General features: G+C 58.9%; 6 protein-coding genes and 1 non-coding gene across 7 annotated transcripts; 2 read left to right on the top strand and 5 right to left on the bottom strand.

Moving 5' to 3' along the window:
* Positions 1–181: 181 nt before the first annotated feature.
* Positions 182–2,291, bottom strand: TRAVEDRAFT_133283 (Gpi1-domain-containing protein; the record flags this gene model as incomplete). The annotated part of the gene is made up of 10 exons (XM_008045492.1): positions 182–337; positions 393–532; positions 593–799; positions 868–997; positions 1,048–1,162; positions 1,219–1,327; positions 1,385–1,598; positions 1,658–1,889; positions 1,930–2,092; positions 2,174–2,291. The coding sequence occupies 10 exons, from the start codon at positions 2,289–2,291 to the stop codon at positions 182–184; spliced, it is 1,584 nt and encodes a 527-aa protein (XP_008043683.1).
* Positions 2,292–3,101: 810 nt separating this feature from the next.
* Positions 3,102–4,247, top strand: TRAVEDRAFT_52412 (uncharacterized protein; the record flags this gene model as incomplete). The annotated part of the gene is made up of 1 exon (XM_008045272.1): positions 3,102–4,247. One exon carries the CDS (start codon positions 3,102–3,104, stop codon positions 4,245–4,247), a length of 1,146 nt encoding a protein of 381 aa, XP_008043463.1.
* Positions 4,248–5,058: 811 nt separating this feature from the next.
* Positions 5,059–5,370, bottom strand: TRAVEDRAFT_52413 (uncharacterized protein; the record flags this gene model as incomplete). The annotated part of the gene is made up of 3 exons (XM_008045273.1): positions 5,059–5,073; positions 5,129–5,224; positions 5,290–5,370. The coding sequence occupies 3 exons, from the start codon at positions 5,368–5,370 to the stop codon at positions 5,059–5,061; spliced, it is 192 nt and encodes a 63-aa protein (XP_008043464.1).
* A 909-nt stretch (positions 5,371–6,279) lies between these two features.
* On the bottom strand, positions 6,280–7,310 carry TRAVEDRAFT_23683 (uncharacterized protein; the record flags this gene model as incomplete). The annotated part of the gene is made up of 2 exons (XM_008045129.1): positions 6,280–7,021; positions 7,084–7,310. 2 exons carry the CDS (start codon positions 7,308–7,310, stop codon positions 6,280–6,282), a joined length of 969 nt encoding a protein of 322 aa, XP_008043320.1.
* A 3,310-nt stretch (positions 7,311–10,620) lies between these two features.
* On the bottom strand, positions 10,621–10,691 carry TRAVEDRAFT_t214. The gene has a single exon. It is a non-coding gene; the product is annotated as a tRNA-Gly (tRNA).
* A 675-nt stretch (positions 10,692–11,366) lies between these two features.
* TRAVEDRAFT_134358 (chondroitin AC/alginate lyase) lies at positions 11,367–13,228 on the top strand (the record flags this gene model as incomplete). Its single annotated transcript, XM_008045493.1, has 8 exons — positions 11,367–11,583; positions 11,634–11,700; positions 11,760–11,815; positions 11,902–12,175; positions 12,251–12,418; positions 12,473–12,629; positions 12,671–12,733; positions 12,800–13,228. 8 exons carry the CDS (start codon positions 11,367–11,369, stop codon positions 13,226–13,228), a joined length of 1,431 nt encoding a protein of 476 aa, XP_008043684.1.
* Positions 13,229–13,671: 443 nt separating this feature from the next.
* Positions 13,672–15,581, bottom strand: TRAVEDRAFT_52416 (endo-polygalacturonase PG1; the record flags this gene model as incomplete). The annotated part of the gene is made up of 14 exons (XM_008045274.1): positions 13,672–13,760; positions 13,829–13,919; positions 13,975–14,022; positions 14,098–14,215; positions 14,290–14,354; positions 14,416–14,512; positions 14,578–14,677; positions 14,738–14,825; positions 14,879–14,903; positions 14,969–15,018; positions 15,075–15,121; positions 15,184–15,200; positions 15,254–15,308; positions 15,371–15,581. 14 exons carry the CDS (start codon positions 15,579–15,581, stop codon positions 13,672–13,674), a joined length of 1,101 nt encoding a protein of 366 aa, XP_008043465.1.
* Between the last annotated feature and the right edge of the window lie 2,233 nt (positions 15,582–17,814).

A 17,814-nucleotide genomic window follows, 5' to 3' on the forward strand; every position in this document is an offset into this window, starting at 1 on the left:
CGTAGTGTCTGAAGATGGAGGAGAGTGGGGCAGGCTGGCTCTGTAGCCCGGAGCGCTCATATAGTGAAGTCCGCGCGAGTGTGTTAAACGAGGACTTACCGTGAGAGTGAGGGGTCCTGCGCGGGAGCGTTGTATGCAGACGCCTCCTGCAAAGACACCGCAAAGACGTGTGAGCATTCGTCTAACGATGTTGCGTGTACGACTTGTGCCCGACGAACGTACCCGGAAGACGCAGCGGGTCTTTGACTCGTAATAACAGAGCAAATAGCGGAAAGTGGTTGAGCAGAGCGGTAACGGTGTCGAAGACGGCGTGGATCATCATGATTGCGAGACGTGCCTGTGTAAAGCAATGAGCTGAGACGCAGGGTTGTTCACTGAAAGGAGAGACTGACCGCGGCGAATAAGACATAGTACGTCAGCACCGTAGGATACAAGAATGCGAGGAGGGTGAAGAGGATCGTCCCCAACAGCAGCTGGTCGAGATCGTAATCCCAAGTATCTATGCGATTTCGCAGCACGTTGTATCGTTTCCCTGTTGGTGTGGTGTGGATGAGCGAGATACGACGTGCACCGCGTCTAGCAAACAACGTACCGCGGAAGAGGTTCCACAACGACCCCGCGAGACTCAGCTGGTGGCGGAATATGGTCGCCGAGATGAAGTAACACGCATACAGGTGGGCCGTGAGCACACCTAGCGTGTCTGAGAGGAGTGATACAATCATGGTCATGCCAAGGCATCCGCTGAGGCCAATGAGCCAGATGAGCGCCGGAAAGTACGGCGCCATCCGCGTGAGCAGCCCTGGAAACGAGCGCAGATGAGTGAGTCAAATCTTCACGGATGAGATACGGGCGCGAACGGCGACTAACAGCCCCATGCCGAAACGAGTCCGATCAGAGAATGACAGTAGAATTGACTGAGCTCGGTGTTGAGCTTCAGGCCGGCCGGCCAGTTGTTCAGCCATAGCAGCGCGAGCTCCATACGACGGACAAGGTAATGCTACAAGCCCTTCAGAGTCAGTCTTCGAAAGTGAAAAGGATCGGGCGAACCTGGAGGAAGTCGTCCGACATGCGGGCAAGAACGTCCGAGTTCTCACACAGGAAAGACCCGAACGCGACGCCGATGATGGCATCGTTCAAAACGAGCCACACGCAATTGTGAAACCTATATCCGGCGGTGTGAAGGTCCCGACGCTGCTATAAACCACGATTGAAACTTACTTGATGTACTTTGATATGGACACGACCGTGCGGGCCTTGTCGTGGTATACATGTGGAACCTCACCGGCCACATAGGCGCCTTGCTCGAGTCTAACATCGAACTGGCCCGCTGTGGGTGTGTTCAGAGCCACTTACTATACGGACCACGACCTGGGCGGGTACCCACCTGTGGTTGAAAAATCTCTTAACGCATTCAGACGTTTGACGACCCGAACGAGCTTGCTTCGCGGCTCTTCAACATTATGTTCCGAAGGCCGCTGAGATGTTTCTGGTGCACTGTAGCTTCTCGGGAACGCTTCGGTTGCAATAAGTGATCTTGACGCGGTCGCAGAGTATAGTTGGCGGTCGACTATGTCCGCAAAGAGTTGCGCAAAATTGGCCTGTCCATCATATAGCATCATGACCTTCACAAATAAAATGCATGCTACAGTATACTTACCTGTAAAAGCACTTCCTCGTCTAGGGCGCTACCTCTCCGCGAGGCAGGTCCACATGTACGAGTAAAATCAGCGCTTAACGAAGCATTCACGTTCTTTGTCGCGGTAGGTGATTTGTCTTCCGCGGAGTCCTGCAAAGGCAGAATATCGAGTTCGTTGAAGTCGAACGTGTAGAACCGCATTGATTGTCGCGTGTGTCGCTGGTACAACACAATCTGGAAGTCGACTATGGAGCTGGAGCGTAAGCGCACAAACACATGCAGCGACAGCATACATACTGTCTTCCTGCTCGATACCACTCAGCCGAAACTTCGGATAGCCGCGTTTCTGAGTGGTGGATTCGCAATAGCCAATTATTTCCGGGCTCCGCGTGAACATATCCTGAACGGCGCGCCATTGGGGATGGGCGATGGCAGCAGCCGCGATCCCCTTTGGGTCTTGTTTTGAGTCGTGTGCATTGGTTTTCTACTTGCACCGGGTTAGCAGTGGATTTTTCATGCTCGATTCAGAGGTTGCACAGACCGTCTCATGACTGGAAGGTCGAAGAACGCCAGCTACGACAAGGAGAGGGCTCGTCCAACCGTAGCAGATGCCCTCGCTCAACAAGAGGTCTGAAGGCCAAAGGACGATGGGCATTACGAGTCAAAGAGCATATCTAGCATATTCTTGAATATTGTATGGGCTGGCGGGTGTCTCTTGTACGAACCTGGGGCTCAAGCGGCGAGGTGCAGTGACGATCCGAGTGAGGAGCGAACAAGCGGTACTACAGCAGCCTTAGCGCCCGCAAACTCGCCAAACTAGGGGGGGCCGCAAGATTCTGATCTAGTCATCAGACGCTTGTTGCTTTCAACCACCATGTCATCCTCACCTGCGGCCACATACACTTCAGAAAGTGCCTGCCATCGTGCACTGCGATGTGAGGAGATACTAGGTCAGGTCCTGCAGGAATTCGTCTTGTGGGACGTGGCCTTGAGGCACCAGTCTCTCCGTAACGTCGCACTCACTTGTCGTGCATTCCTTCATCTTGCGACTGCTTCCCTTTGGAGCGAACCGCCAGGCCTGTGGCCTCTGTATCGTATACTCATCGACATCCCCGAGGTGTTCCTGAATACCTCTTCCCAATGGGGCCCATTTCCATCCAGGCTTATCCGAGTGAGTTATCCCGCTCATAAGAACAGCACACGCTTCGTTGGGACTCATGTACGATATTTCTCATTTTAAAGCTTCAGCAAGGGCAAGTCCCCGACTCTCGGTCAGAAGTGTGGGGAAGATTTCTGCACTACGGCGCACTCATCCGCAAAACACCTACTATCCACAAAGGACTTCGATGAAGACTTTGCAAAAGATCTATTTATCCTTCTCGTCGGACGGAACGACGGACGCTCGTGCATGCCGTTGCTCAGGGAGTTTGACCTCAGAGCAATGCATGGCTTGGAGCCGGCCCACATGCTAATTCTGTCTTCATTAGCTTCCCCCACCGTCACCGCACTGGAGATACTCACCGGATATCGTGGCGACCAGGAATCCTGTAATCTCGTCCAGAACGGTTTAGCCGCGACCGTTGCAAAGGCTTTTCCCATCATATATTCACTGATTCTCAAACTCCAGGGCGAAAAGATAGAAGACCCCTTGAAAATCATCACCGATCTCGTTCCTCTCAGATGCCTTCGCCACCTCACGCTGGGCCGGCGCTTTGCTTCTCACTGCGGAACATCCTATCTTCAAGCCCTGTTATCTACACTACCTGAGCTCGAACTCCTGGACGCCTACTTCAACAAGTCTGTGGTGGCGGCGCCTTCCCCCGCTCCACGCCGTATCGTGGTGCCTCAACTCCGCCGCTTGATTTGTCGCGGCCGTTGGGAAGCCGTCGCGGACCTGCCGTCCGCCATTCAGTGCCCCTCCCTTGAAGAGCTCCGCATAGCACTGCGACACGCTCACGGACCCGTGTCTCACGTGAACTGCGACGTCCTCTGTGCATGCGTGCGTGCTACTGCCGACCCAGACTTCGCTCCTTGCCTGCGCAAGCTAGATATCCGCGCGCCGGTTGGCCGTCAGATTATCTCGGACTCGACGCCCTCTCCAGTACGCCGGACCCTTGCGGATATCCTCCATCCCCTCTCTTCCCTCGAGCACCTGAAGGATTTCTCCTTCGTCATGACCTTCGAGTATCACGTACTCCCCCTCATCCCACATACTTCGGATAGCGACATGCGCACTTTCGCCGCAACGCTCAGGCGCGCCCGGCGCGTCGCGCTGGAGCTCAAGGACATTGCGCCCCTCGAATCGCGGCCCACGCTGCGCTCCCTCGTCCACTTCGCGACGCTCTGTCCGCAGCTCGTCAGCTTGTCGATATCGCAGGTCGACGTCGACTCCGCCATCCCTAGCGAGCCATTCGTGCGATGCGACACGCTGCGGACGCTGCGTCTCGTGGGCACAACTCCTCCGAAGGAACCGGGACGGCTGGCCGCGTTCCTACACGACCTGTTCCCCCATTTGGACCTTGCTGAATGCGCCTTCCCGGACTACGTTGGGGAGGGCGCCGTCGTGCAGGACGAACTTCGCCTACTACAGCAGGATGCTAGTGATCACTGAGTTGTCACATGCGAATCATCCTCGTCTGGAGCCGGCCAGGCGTCTTCGGCGCTGGAGTCCTCGCCGCCAGCTACCCCCAAGTCGCCTCCCGCCGTTGGCCGAACCCAAACTTATCGAATACGTCGTCTTATCGATCACATTTCCGGCACCGGCTGCATATGCATTTCACTCGCGTCGGCACTGACTACGTGCCCTAGAAGACCGCGCTCGTGTTCGACTTATCCACCATCATCCTGTTTTGTGCTATACGAAACACAACTGTGAGGAGTGGCGCACTGCTGTCGCGGAGCGGGGATGGAGCAGCGCGCTCACGCCGTGCCGGCACACAGACGTTCTCCTGCTGGCCTCGAGTCGGGTGTGACCAATTAATCCCGTCATCCTCATCTTCGTCCACACTGACAAGTACCCCAAGAACGCACGATCAGCGAGGCCATGCTCGCATTCTGGTGGGGGGACGTTGTGTCGATGAGGATGGCTGAGTTCAACGGTACCCCGCTCCCCATGCCGGCGCGCACGCCCATCATGATCATCCCTCGTTTCTACCCCTCCTCCTTCCTCACTCATACCCCTCAGTGTTTATCGTACAGCACTCGAACTCATCATCAGTCAGGGGGCTCCAAGCCCCGAGGGCCACCCGGATCCGAAGAGGGCTGTGTCAGAACGTTGCACCATCCTGGCGTCCACAGCGCCCACTCCTAAATATTGCATCGGTGCGTCCACCAGTCCGGTTGAAAGAAGAAAGCGTTATATTTAGTCCTCACAGGTGTGAGAAGAAATCAGATGTTGATATTCAACAACACCCAAGGAACACTCAAACGCGCTCAAGCTGTTCATCAATGTGAGCAACGATAGCATCTTGCCAGGAGCCTTGCCAAACTCACAGACTCGGCACGCTTGTACTCAGCAACGTTTACCCCATTGGGGCCCGAGCGTTTATATTCTGCACCGTTTCCCCCGCCAGGCTTGCCGCGTGCGACCTGAGTAGAAAGGGACAAGAATGGTGAGATGTTGCAGGCGGAGACGGAAGCCGTCTGCGACATACGACGAGGTCTGCGGAGTCGACGGGTGTAGCGGCGACGAGGCCGGCGAAGAGGGCGAGGAGGAGGGAGAAGTGCACACGCATAGTGCTTCGGTTGGCGGACGAGTTGGGCGTGGATTCGCAGTGGGGGCGAGGGACAATGGTGAAACCGCGCTCTCCAGAACACTCGGATACTTATACAGGTTCTGAAAGCGCCTGCAGTGGGTTTGTGGCACGTCCACAGGCAAATGACCCGCTGGGCTGCGGAGCCAGCTCAGGCTCTCATTTCCCCATTTGTTCTCCTCAGGCCTCGTATGCTCACGTTGCAAACACTTCGCACTGTTCGCCCTGGCATCTGTAACCAGGATCTCCCAATCTTCGCGGCTGTGTGCATCGACATTCAGAAATACAATTTCGGAGGTCCACTGTCACCGGTGAAGATGGGGCAAAGATATTCGTGGTCCACCACGAGGCCTCAAGACGCTGTAAGTACACGCCCTTCCGAACTCTGAGTCCCTTGATAGTACCTCAGTATGCCGTTCTCAAGCTCTCGCAGACTCGCACAAGTGTTCTCCAATGTTTTAATCTCGGTATACATTCCATTGATTTTCCACTCAACCCCAATACGCAAACCACGAGCTCTAGCTCACAACAACAATATCAGCACGGCGGCCTGGGGCGCGCCGCGATAAGTACTAGTAGGGATACAAAGGGGGGTGCCGGGGCGAACAGTGATACACGGGGGTATGCAAGACAAGACGATGCGAGAGGTATGCCGGGTAGCAGAAGAAACGTGCAGGGGAGAAAGTCCGGACGCGCGGCGCGTAATAGTGCGATCGTAAGGGATTAGTGCGAATGTAAGAGGTCCAAAGCGGAGGGGAAGTGCGAAGGGTGCATGTGCGTCTCGCGACGCGGCAGATGGAGAGGTGGGGGGTGAGGGTTTTAGATGCAGCAGCGGGCCGGGTGCGAGATGCAGGTTGCGCGCAGAGGGATGGGCAGGGCGCACAGCGCCGCCTACCGGTTTTCAGCAACCTGGGTCATCGCCGCGAGCACGACCTCCCACGCGAGGTCGAGCACGCCCCACAGCTCCGCGTCGAACACGCCCAGCGCGCACACGTTCTGCCACAGCCCGTTGATCAGCTTCACGTGCGCCATGAGCCCGCCCATCGCGCCCTGCGGCCCGCCCCTCTGGAACGCGGCCCCCGCGAGGGCGTGCGCGAGCCGCAGCAGGCGCTCCGAGCTGAACTGTGCGACGTATACGAGCTTGCCGGCGGGGGGCGCCGCGCTCGAGCCGGCCGCGGGCATGTGCGGGAGTGCTGCTGCGAGTGCGGGGAGGAGGGACGCGAGGAGCGTGTCGGGGCGCATCGTGTGCAGGTACGCGTGCAGGAGCGCGAACGTTTCGGGGCTTGGGATCGTGAGCGGGACGACGGGGAGCGTGAGCGCAGCGCGGCGGCCGGACGCGGGCAGCCCTTGTGGGAGCGGGGGCAGGAGGGAGCAGTGCGCGGCGAGTACGAGCGCGGACGCGGGGTACAGCGGGATGGTAGTGGAGGGCGGGAGCGAGCCCTTGTCCGCGAATGACGCGACGGTGGGCGTCGCGGAGGAGGAGCGCGAGGAGAGAATGGCGAGGACGTGTGTGGGGAAGGCGGCAAGGTCGGGGGTCTGGCTGCTCGGGCGGATCGGCGCGTCGAGCGTCGGGGGGAGGTGTGCGCAGGGCAGCGCGCTCGGGATGGTCAGGAGCGATAGCGCCGCGATCATCCTGGGCGGTGGAGCGTGGTCAGCACCCGCGCAGATGGGCATGGAATGGTAAGGGGGACGTACGAGTGGGCGTTTCCTGCCAGCATCTTTCTAATGTACTCGATCGGGACGCCCGCGAGCGCGGGGTCGATGCGGGCGACGGCGTCGCGCGAGGGCTCGGAGAAGCTGGGGCGCGCGAGGCGGCGCGGGATGTTGAGCTTCTGCGCGACGGGCGACTGGTAGTGCGACAGGCCGGCGAGGTTGAGCGGCTCGGGCACGCCGTGGTGGTGGCGGGAGGCGACCTGGAACATGGCGGGCAGAGGCAAGGAGGACGAGGAGGACTGGGACGCGAATTAAGGCGGGCGGGCGAGCGAGCCTAGGAAGGGTATAGTCGGATACGTGCGGCGGACAATAGAGTACGTGTGCGGGGGCGGGCGCGGGCGCGCTGTGATCGACACGGGGAGCGCGCGAGGCGGTGAGACGGAGGGGGCTCTGTTCGGACGCTGAGTCGACCGTAGGCGTGTGTGGGCGTGGGCGGCGATATCTGCGCGCGGTGGTTGCTGTCGTTGTTCGCTTCTCGGTCGCCGAGGACGAGGAGGAAGACAAGGTGAGGGCGGCCTGGCCATTGGGTGGCACTCTTATACACCATCGCAGTCCCCGGTGGAGAACAAGGGGCGGGGAGAGGTCGATCTTGCACATGGGTCCGCGGCGGGCTCGAGGAATAAGAGGAGGCACATATCTGGCAGCTCGTTTGTGCTCCCGTATGGCCGCCCATCACGCCCTCCCACACGTGGCGGCCCGCTTCTGTCCCCAATTGGGTATGTTTGTAGAGTTCGCCCTCGCCTCAGCCTATCCCTCCTCTTCCGGCATCCACCTGCCTCCCATTTCCGCACACCGCTGCGTCGTAGCCATCGCAACTCCGTCTTCCTTGTATTTTTTCGTCCTCGGCCCCATCAGGCGCAGATCTGTCGAACATCTCATTGACCTCCGCTATCGTCCGTCTCGCGCCTTCCTCGAAGCCGCCCTCTCTTTGTCCCAAGAAGCATCGTCCTCGCCGCAAAGTCCGTAACGCAGCAGCAGGTCTCTCGATGACAGACTGCAGAGCTTGATGCCACGCGCCTCGCCCATGCGTCTGAGACTTCACTAGTAACTTTCTGATGAACTCTCGGTGCGTCTACCTGGAAGCGCCCATGATGTCGGCAACATTCCAGTCTCAAGTTCTGCCAGGGCTTGTAGATGCTGGACAGACCATACTCAAGACGACGCACTCCGCGCGCACAGACGAGGTCGCGCCTCTGTCCGGATTCGGAGGGCGCGGGAATCTGGCCATTTAGCCCACGGCTGTGCTTGGGACGGCTTGGACTAATCTGGACCTAGGTTCGGACCGCACGCGCTCACTCGTAGGCTTCCGCGACTTCTGGTGACGATACCCTGCACGTGAAGACACACGGCATAGCGATGATGTCCAGGGATGCTTCCGGAGGTAAGGTTGGACATGCCTCGTCGCTTCTGCCTTCCTGCGACGTCTCTCGTACTGGCGTTCACTCCAACCCTTGTCTTCTTGCAGGGACTCTCCTCCGCCCGGCAAGCCATTGATCACTGTTGGCTATGCATGTCTACTGCTCGCAGAACGAGCCAGGGTCATCCGTCCACCAGCGCTATTACATCAACGTCTAGTCATCCTCTTCCCAGCGCACACACAACGCGCACCCGCATTTCCCAGCACCATTGACCCGTGGCCAACTGTCCTTGTACTGGCGTGAAGCATATCACGCGTGGTGGACCGCATCAGCCTCGACGGCGATTACGAGCAGATTTCACGGCGACTGAGCACTCCTCTTCCCAGAATACACACAACGCACGTCTACAGTTCCCAAAGCCATTGACCCGTGGTCACCGGTGGTCCACTGCCCTTGTAGTGTCGCAAAGTATATCACGCGTGGTGGCCTCGACGGCGATCGCGAGCAGATTGCACGGCGAGGATTCCGCGATAAGCACAACGACGAACGTCCATCTAGCGGGCTCGGGAACCGTATACACTTGACGGGACGTCGGATCTCTCCCGGTACGTGGTGTCTTGTTTCCGAGGCTCGAGGTCCGCGCAGCGGGCGTCTTCGCGGTGACTGTACGCTCCCGGAACTGCTATTGAAACGCTGACTCGACTGCCGCATGCTTCGCGAAGATTTGGCTTTGTGCGTCATGACGGAAGTTTCTCGCTCGTCGCCGTCGCGGAAGATTTACGGGCGGTTCCCTGCGAGGCGAGGGAGTATACCTGGGAACCCACCGGCAGACTTCCCGAGGCGGGCCGTGACTTGTATGGCGGCTCGAAAATAGCGCACAATGGATGTGGACGGTGGACCCGACCCTGCTCCTGCGTCCATGTGTCATTTAGGCCGCACAAGTCGTGCACTTTGTACTCCTTAGACACGTTGGACGGTGCGGTGACGTTGGAGCAACTGAAGAGGGACTAGGTAAGTTCGTTATTGTTGGGATGAAACGATGCACATTCAAGATGACTTACCTACCTGGTCGAAACCGGAACGCGGCCACAACTCGGAGCACTGAGCGCGCAAGGATGCTTCCCGCTGCCGCGAGCCAGCTCGCGAGCCTCAGGAATCCACAGCCGTCACCTATGGACCGCGGCCTAGGACACTGCCGTATGATTCGTCCTCTCTTGGGGCACCCTGTGAGTAGCGACCGGTCACCTCTCAGAGCTGTGTCGGCACCGTCTGAGTATACGTACGCTCCTTGCTTCAGATCACACTTCCCTCTGTCCATTCTCACCCGACCAACTAGTTTGTACAACTCATGACCGCGATGCCGAAGTAGAGATTCCTCGAGCGCGAGAAGATTGTCGCGGCGTCACCCATACATGTACATACTACATGCTATTGGTGATTCCTCACTTCATACACGCAAATTATTCTATGTTTGCAGCCGTTCACTGTACCGTTCAAGCTCCCCTCGATCTTCACTAGCGTTTGTCAATCGCGCTCTCTGCCCATCAGCGAAGCAGGACGGTACTACCGAGGATTTGACGCCCACTCTAGGGAACGCTCCAGCGTACCACTTCCCCACTTCAAATATCACCTCTACGATCGAGGGCACGCCAGACATGACAGATTCTAGCAGTAAGACGACCTTTTTGGGTCACCAAATGTCAGTTATTCAAATCCCGCGCCATCTTCCACTTCGACTCCTACATATAACTCGACACCTTCCGTCGGGGCTGTTTTCCCTCTGTCGTCCCTCTTCCTCTTACCCTCTCCATCGCTTGCGCTCTGGACTTGCCTCGGTGACCCTGATCACTTTTTGTCGAATACCTGGTACAACTCCATACGTGCGTCCGCCCCCCGTTCCTCTGTTCGCGCGAAGTCTCACACTAACATTTCCAACAGGTGGCTATATGCGGCTTAACCGAAGCTACATTGTTCAATCGCTCGCAGAACATGCAACCTACCGCCTGTGCATCACTCGCCCACAGCAAGCGCGTCTCTTTGCAACCAGTCCATTCCCAAATATAATGAAGATGACGGGATGTGTACATTAATGCCAGTGGTAAGCGTCAAGGCTCTGTCTTACCCGCACGATGCGAAAAAGAGTACACGGGCTATGTCCATATGCATTAAGGGGGAATCGAACCCCCGGCGGGTCGATGGCAACGACCCAGGTTACCACTACCCCATTAATGCGGTACATTCTGTAGCAACATAGCTGAACTCCAGTGGTGGACATGCCAAGGCCGTTAGCGGTGTGGGCGTCTGTGGTAAAATGAGAACGCGGGCCGACTCGACACCTCCGATGATCTCGGCTTCTCGGACTCACTCAAAACGGGCCTCATCCAGCGTCCGCGCTACTTGCGACAGCGCAGCCTCGAGTCTCGGCGTTGCGCCCGAGACCTCCTCCGACTCGTTCTGTCCAACACCGTTCAAGACAGCATTCTTCTTGGAGCGAGCACTGCAGCACTGCGAACCACAGCACCTGCCAAATGCGACGAGACACGGCAACCTTCATTTTTGCGTATTCCGCGCCCCACCCGGATGGCGGAACGACGGATGAGCCAAGGCGTCCAGCGTATCAGGAGCAGGCTTGGCAATGAAATGCACAGACACTGACGCCGCCCATTTCAGCCCATTCCCCGCTGGGCGATCAGGGGTACCAGGCCCGCAGGCGGCAGCGAGTCGGACGGGACTCAGCCTGCTATGCCCAATTGCAAAACATCTAGACAGCAGTTCACCCACCAACCTGCGACACTGCCCTCTCTCTCATTCTCTGTTTCCTTTGCTCGTCGCCTGAGGCTCCTGGATTCTCTGTGCTAGCCCCGACCGCCTGTCCTTTCTCGCAAAGTTACCCCTCTTTCCGCTGCAATGCGGTCGTCTGCCTCCGCCGGGCTCTCCGCGGCCATCTCCCTCTCTCTGGGCGTACTTCTCATACAGCCGCTCTCCGTCCGCGCCGTGACCAGCTATGCGAACGACTTCGTCGACCCCACCTATGTCCTTGCAAAGGACTTCAGCAATATCACCACCGAGGCGCAGGCGACCATCATCTCGTGGGCCACCTCTCTCGCTAGCGAGGGTCCCTGGAGTAAGTGCACATTGTATCTACCCAACGCGCCGTGAGCTGACGCGATACAGCCGTAATGAACAAATCTGTTACCCCTCCTTCCGGCGACAAGCACGACTACATGAGCTGGGCACCATAGTACGAACTGTTCATGCACACACCGAGCTCCCTATAATCTGACCGTGCGCCCTATCCAGCTCCTGGCCAAACTGCACGAGCGTCGGTAACACTACCGCGCTCACGGACGAAGAAGGTACGCAGGATCCGTTCTCCCGCGCCCGCCGCGCCCATTCCTCTTCCTCCGCAGTCGATAGTAACCACGCCCCACCATTTGCGCAGTCTGGACAACGTGCCCGTACGAGACGCGCGACGGGCAGTTCAACCCCGACGGCCGGCTCGTGAACGACGTCGGCGCGTTCTCGGACCTCGCGGACGCGGTGCTCTACAACGCGCTTGCGTGGGCGATCAAGGGCAGCGGCACGTACTCGGGCAACGTCGCGACTTTTGTCAAGTCGTGGTTCCTCGACGCGGATACGGCCATGAACCCGAATCTCAACTACGCGCAGATGGCGCGCGGGCCGGACGGCCAGGTCGGGCAGCATACGGGTGTTCTGTGAGTGCGCGTGTGAGGACGGACGGACGCGGCTGCGGAGGGCTGCGGAGGACTGACCTGGGTGTGTGTTTACAGCGACCTGAAGTGCATGGCGAAACTCGTCAGTGGGGTGCTGATCCTGCGCGAGGGCAACGCCGCGGAGTGGACCTCGGAAATCGACGCGGGCTTCACGACGTGGGCCGCGAACTACACCACCTGGCTCACCACCGCGTCAATCGCGCTCGAAGAGGAGGCCGCCGAGAAGTAAGCATCACATCCTGTACTGCAGAGGCAGCCCACACTGACGCGTGCGCGCAGCAACCACGGGACGTTCTACTACAACCAGCTCGCGGCGCTACAGGTGCTCGTCGGAGATACTACCGGCGCAAAGGCGACGCTGGAGAAGTACTTCACCACGCAGTACATGTGGCAGATCGACGCGAACGGCGACCAGGTACCGTTCTCCCGTGCCTGGGTATTTCAAGAAAGTTAACAGGTCGTCCACCCCTCTCACAGCCACTGGAGACCGCGCGGACACGCCCGTACCACTACCGCGCCTACAACATCGCCGCCATGATCGTGAGTACCTCCCCCCTGAGCCCCACAGGTCCCAACAAGCCCAAACTCACGCCCTCCCGCACACAGACCAACGCGAAGATCGGAGCATACATCGGCTATGATGCCTGGAACCTGACGACCTCGAACGGCACAACGATCAAGACCGCGCTCGACTACGCGCTCAAGCAAGACGCGGGCACCGAGACCGCGTCGGAATTGTACCCGGATATCGTCGCAGTCGGCGCGACCTACGGGGACGCGGACGGGGCGTACGCAGCATGGATGCTCGCGAACGCGAAGAAGGCGTATCCCGAAGACGCCCAGTTCTTCTGGAACCAGCCCTTCAGTGACTCCGGGCTCGTCAAAACGAGCAGTAGCAGTTCGACGACCTCATCGGGGAGCGGGAACGCGGCGTCCGGGGATACGGACACGAGCAGCGACAATGGTGCGGCGAGAGGCGCGTGGAGCGTCGTGGCCGCGGTGTCTGCTGCTGCGCTTGTTGCTGCTGTGTTGTGATCTGTATGCTTTCTCTCTGGATTCCCTCCAAGACTCTGCTCAGTATTTCAGTCGAAAGCGTTCTTCCGGGCCGTGCTCCACACAGACAATGGCCGTCTCGCGGGCCGCTGATCGCCACTCTCCTTGCTGTATTCCCCATGTTCCAACTTACACATGTATATATGTGCCCGCGGTGTGCCCACCCGGCGCCGCGGCGCCGGCCGTCCCGCACTCATACCATATCACAGCCACTTCGAAAGTTTCCGCACGTGTACAGGAACGGCATTCGATCTTCGCATTATCTCCTCGACGGAGAAACCGCTCGTCATACTCGTACATCAGCAAGAAGCGTTCCCGCGAGCGGAACCTTCACACCCAATCCAGTATCGACCTTGGCCAGGAACCGCGACCCATTCCGGCATCCGTACACACGCGAGGACATCTTCAGGCTTCATTGTGGTCGTTCACTGCGAGAAGTTCTTGATCCCGGAGAAGTTCGTGATCGGGCCCGCCTTGCCGCCCGTCACCTTCAGCGCAGACCAGTCCCAGGTGCCTAGCGGAGATGTGTGTGAGTGACGGGGAAAACACATGGGGTGTGGGAAGGGTGGGTGGGCGACTGACCGGTGCAGGAGCCGGAGCCGCAGTTGACGGCGACGCGCTCGGCGTCGCTGTTCACGGTGAGGCTGTTGGTCGCGCCGACGAAGTTCACGCCCTGTGCGGTGTGATTAGAGCGTTGCGCACGCGCAAGAGGGAGGGTAGACACGTACGGAGAGCTTGACGCCGGTTCCGGGCGTGCCGAGGGTGTCGGGGTAGCTCTGTTTGGCGTACAGTCAGTACCGACTGCTGGTACGGGGATGGCGTCTAGATGGAGTCAGGAGTTGGGCGCGTACCTGGTCAATGAGGACACCGAACTGGCGGAGACCGGTGCCTGTGTTCCCGGAGTAGGTGATGTTGGTGACGGTCGAGGACGTTGCAGCAGACTTGGTCTTGATGCGGAGTGCTTGGTCGCTTTGGGAGCAGAGCGCGGTGAGAATATATTCACAGAATCATCGGCACGGCGGCAGAGAGTCGTGTATACGTACTTGTTGGTGATGGTGTTGCCGCTAATGACAATGCCAGAGACGGTGACGTCGGAGTCAATCGAGCCCTGGGAGTTGCGAGACTGTCAATAAAGGCATGTCATGGAGGGATCCTCGAAGGGTACTTACAACCGAGATGCCGTGTCCACCGGTGCAGGTGTTGCGCTGGAAAACGATGTTGCTGCCCTTGTTGATGGCCAAGCAGTCGTCCTGGTTGTGGATCGTGCTGAAAGCAATGTCAGTCGATATACAAAAAGACGACCATATCGAGCGAGATAACAGCCGACTTACCTGTCCTGGATGGTCAGGTCAGTGGTGCTGCAGTCGAATCCGTCGGTGTTGTGGCCCGCTGCCTTCCCGTCGCTCTTCGAGTTGGGAGCATCTCCAGCAGCTGCGTCGTAGAAGGTAAATCAGCATTCAGCATGCGTGTATGGAGTAATATTTGCCTCACAGTCGTCGATGGTCAGCTGCGACATGGTAAGCGGAGCGGGGTTCGATACACTGTACACCCGAGCCGGCGAGTTGAGAACCTTCACGTTCTGTAGCCGCGCAAGTGAGTTCGCGGTTTAGACAGTTCTGCGAAGGCACTGACCGTGTAGGTACCAGATATTTTGATCCTGGTCAAGAATAACGAAACCTTGTAAGACAGGGTGCTTCCTTGAGCTGGCAAGGCCCGACGTACTTCATCATGGGCGCTGGTTTGGTGACACCGCCATTGCCACCCTGGCCATCCTATACAAACAGTCAGCACGCACTTCGTCTGCCAAGAGAATGCCATGACGTCTTACCCAGTACGATGGGCCGTTCCCATCGAACGTATGTCCGTTACCGTTAACTTACGCGGGAGCACACGCATGAGCACCAATCGAACGCGCACGCACGCCTTCGCAAACCTACATGTGATCGACTTCCCGCTGTAAGCTCCTTTCAGCACGCAGTTCGACGTAATAGTGTGCGCAAAACGAACCTGACTTGGAAGAGAGGGCCGTCCCAGTTCTTGACGGCGAAGGTCACGTCGCCCTCTGCATTAAGACGCCAGGAATAGGTGAGCTATCCTCGGCATTGCAGCCGCGCGAAGACGCACGCATGTTCACGGTTGTGCCCGTCGCGAGGTCGAGGTTGAACGTCTCCCCAGCGGGCACGGTGAACGAGTTGATGTTCACGGTCGTGCACTTGACCGCGGCGGCGACGTCGTCCAACGACGAGATCGTGCCCGTGCAGTCGGTCGCCGACGGCGCGGCGAGCGCGACGCGCGCGAAGACGAGGAGGGCGGCGAGGCGGACGAAGGCAGACATTTTGTGTGTGGGCTGGGTCCTATGTAGGGGAGGGGCTGGTAGCGAGGAGCACGACGTCCCGACCACTGGTGCGCACGCCTTTTAAACCGACACACCGGATAAATCTGGGAGGAGAGGGCCTCGCGACCCCGCGAAGAAGGCTTCGCGCATCATGGGCATGCGGTGTCATGAGATGCTGGAACATTCAGCGGGGCGCGCCAGCACATGCGCACGCAGTGAGAAACGCGGAGTAACGGAAATGGGCAACACGATGTCTTCACGGAAGACCCCCCGCAGCGTGCGCCGCCCTGCGCTTCGGTTCCCTCCGACGGACTGCACGAGCCGATATTTCCTGCAGCTGGAAAATTTAAGCTCATCGCACCCACGACTGCTTAACAGACCTCGGTGGCATGTTGGACGGCGGTCGAGGAGGAGTCGACGAGGTGCGCAGGTCTTACCCGCGCGTCGTCTCGCACACCTTTCCGGGTGTCTCCTGGCCCAAACCGCTCCCGACGCCCAGGTCATTTGGTCAGGCTCCCCATGGTGTTGGTCGGAAGATCCTTCTTGAGAGTCAGATCGCGATCGTCGCCTCGCCAATTCAATAATAACCATCGCTCTCACCTGATTCCCGAATGACTTCTGCGGACTGGCGTATTGCTATGACAGCATGCCCTCGCCCCGCGGCTGATATCCCGCCGGTCCCGATAGCACCGCTGACATACGCCCTGTTCTTCGCGATACAAAGCTTACAATTAATGTCGGGTGCTCGCAGAACGCACCTGCTGTTTGTCCGGCGACACAACCTGTTCGTGCTAGTGGCATCCACGGGTTCCCAAACAACGTCATACACGGCTAGACCGGGCGCGTGGCAACGCTGCACGCTGCCCCGCGTCTGACGAACTCAACGACTGCCTTTCTCGCCAGGATGGCAGCCCCCGCGCGGCCCGGCGCGCGGTCCGCCGTGGCCCCAGGACCGACATCAGAACCGCGAGCGCACCCGGCAGGCAGCGTTCCGTGCTGCCCGTGCCCAAGCTACCTCACGCTCGGTCGCCGCTGTCCAAATCACAGCTGTCGCGCGCTGCGCGAGCACCAAAAGCGAGTCGCCGCCTCTCACAGCGGGCCCGAGGCATAGCCCTGTTTTTCGCGGGCCAATGGCGGTGAGCAGGGTTAATGAAGGAAGCTGGTCATACGAACGCACCTCCGACGCAGGCACCCGAACGCGCAGCCTCACGGTTGATGGACGCGGCCCGCAAACACTGCCCTGTACGGAGGGTGTCTATTGACGGGTATCTGTAGGTGGGTAGGGATACAGAGGATCCGGGAGGCATAACGACATGGGTGGGTAGGATATGACAAACGCCGTAGAGGAAACTAATAAGGTACATGGAACAGATCCTCTCCTGCATTGAAGCTGCCAAAAGACGAAGAGAAATGGTGGGTCGGCTTGCGTGTATAGCGCATCCGAGACGTAGGGTGGGACGAGGTTAAGCGGGTGGGGAGGGGACATTCGGACCATGTTTTCGATGTGAAGGACGGAAGGGATAAGGGAGGTGTAGTATGCAGGTCCGCCTGCGAGATAGATCGAGTGGGAGATGGCGTGAAATGGGAAGGGAGCGGCGTATGTAGGTGTGCGGGAAAAGTAGTGGTAGTAGTAGTGTCAAGTAATAGTGGCGTACATGGGGGCGGCAGACGTGCCAATAAGGAGAGGAAGCGAATAGGAAGTGATAAATATCCATCAATAAAAGCCCGCGCGGCCCTCATCCAGTCATATTGTAGAACTTGTACTCCCCCCACATGTCGGGGCCTGGCGGGGGCCCCGGCGAACCCTGCTGCGGCCATCCCTGGACGTGGGACGGCACCGGCATCGGTGCGTGCGGGTGTCCGTGCCCATGTCCATGCCCGTGCGAGCTGGGCGGCGGTGCGTACTCGTGCGGCGCGACCTGCCGCCCTTGCTCCGCCATATGAGGGTGCGAAGGGTGCCCGTACGAGGAATGGTGGGATCGGTCCTGTGGCTGCTGCATGTAGTGCTGTGGCTGCTGCTGTTGCTGCTGCTCGTGACCATGCGGCATGGTCGTCATCGTCGGCGCGATGCCGCCCGGGTTCGGCCCATTCGATGTGAGAGGCGAGGGGCCGACCATGTTCATGGTCAGCGGGTGCGTGTGGACCGCAGGACTGCTCGCGTATGCCGGAGAAGAGCCGTCGTCGGGCGGGTATTGCAAGTAGTACCCGTGCTGAGTGGGAGTGGGGGGATATG

This window comes from Trametes versicolor (genome assembly GCF_000271585.1).
Source record: "Trametes versicolor FP-101664 SS1 unplaced genomic scaffold TRAVEscaffold_12, whole genome shotgun sequence".
NCBI classification, from domain to species: Eukaryota; Fungi; Basidiomycota; class Agaricomycetes; order Polyporales; family Polyporaceae; genus Trametes; species Trametes versicolor.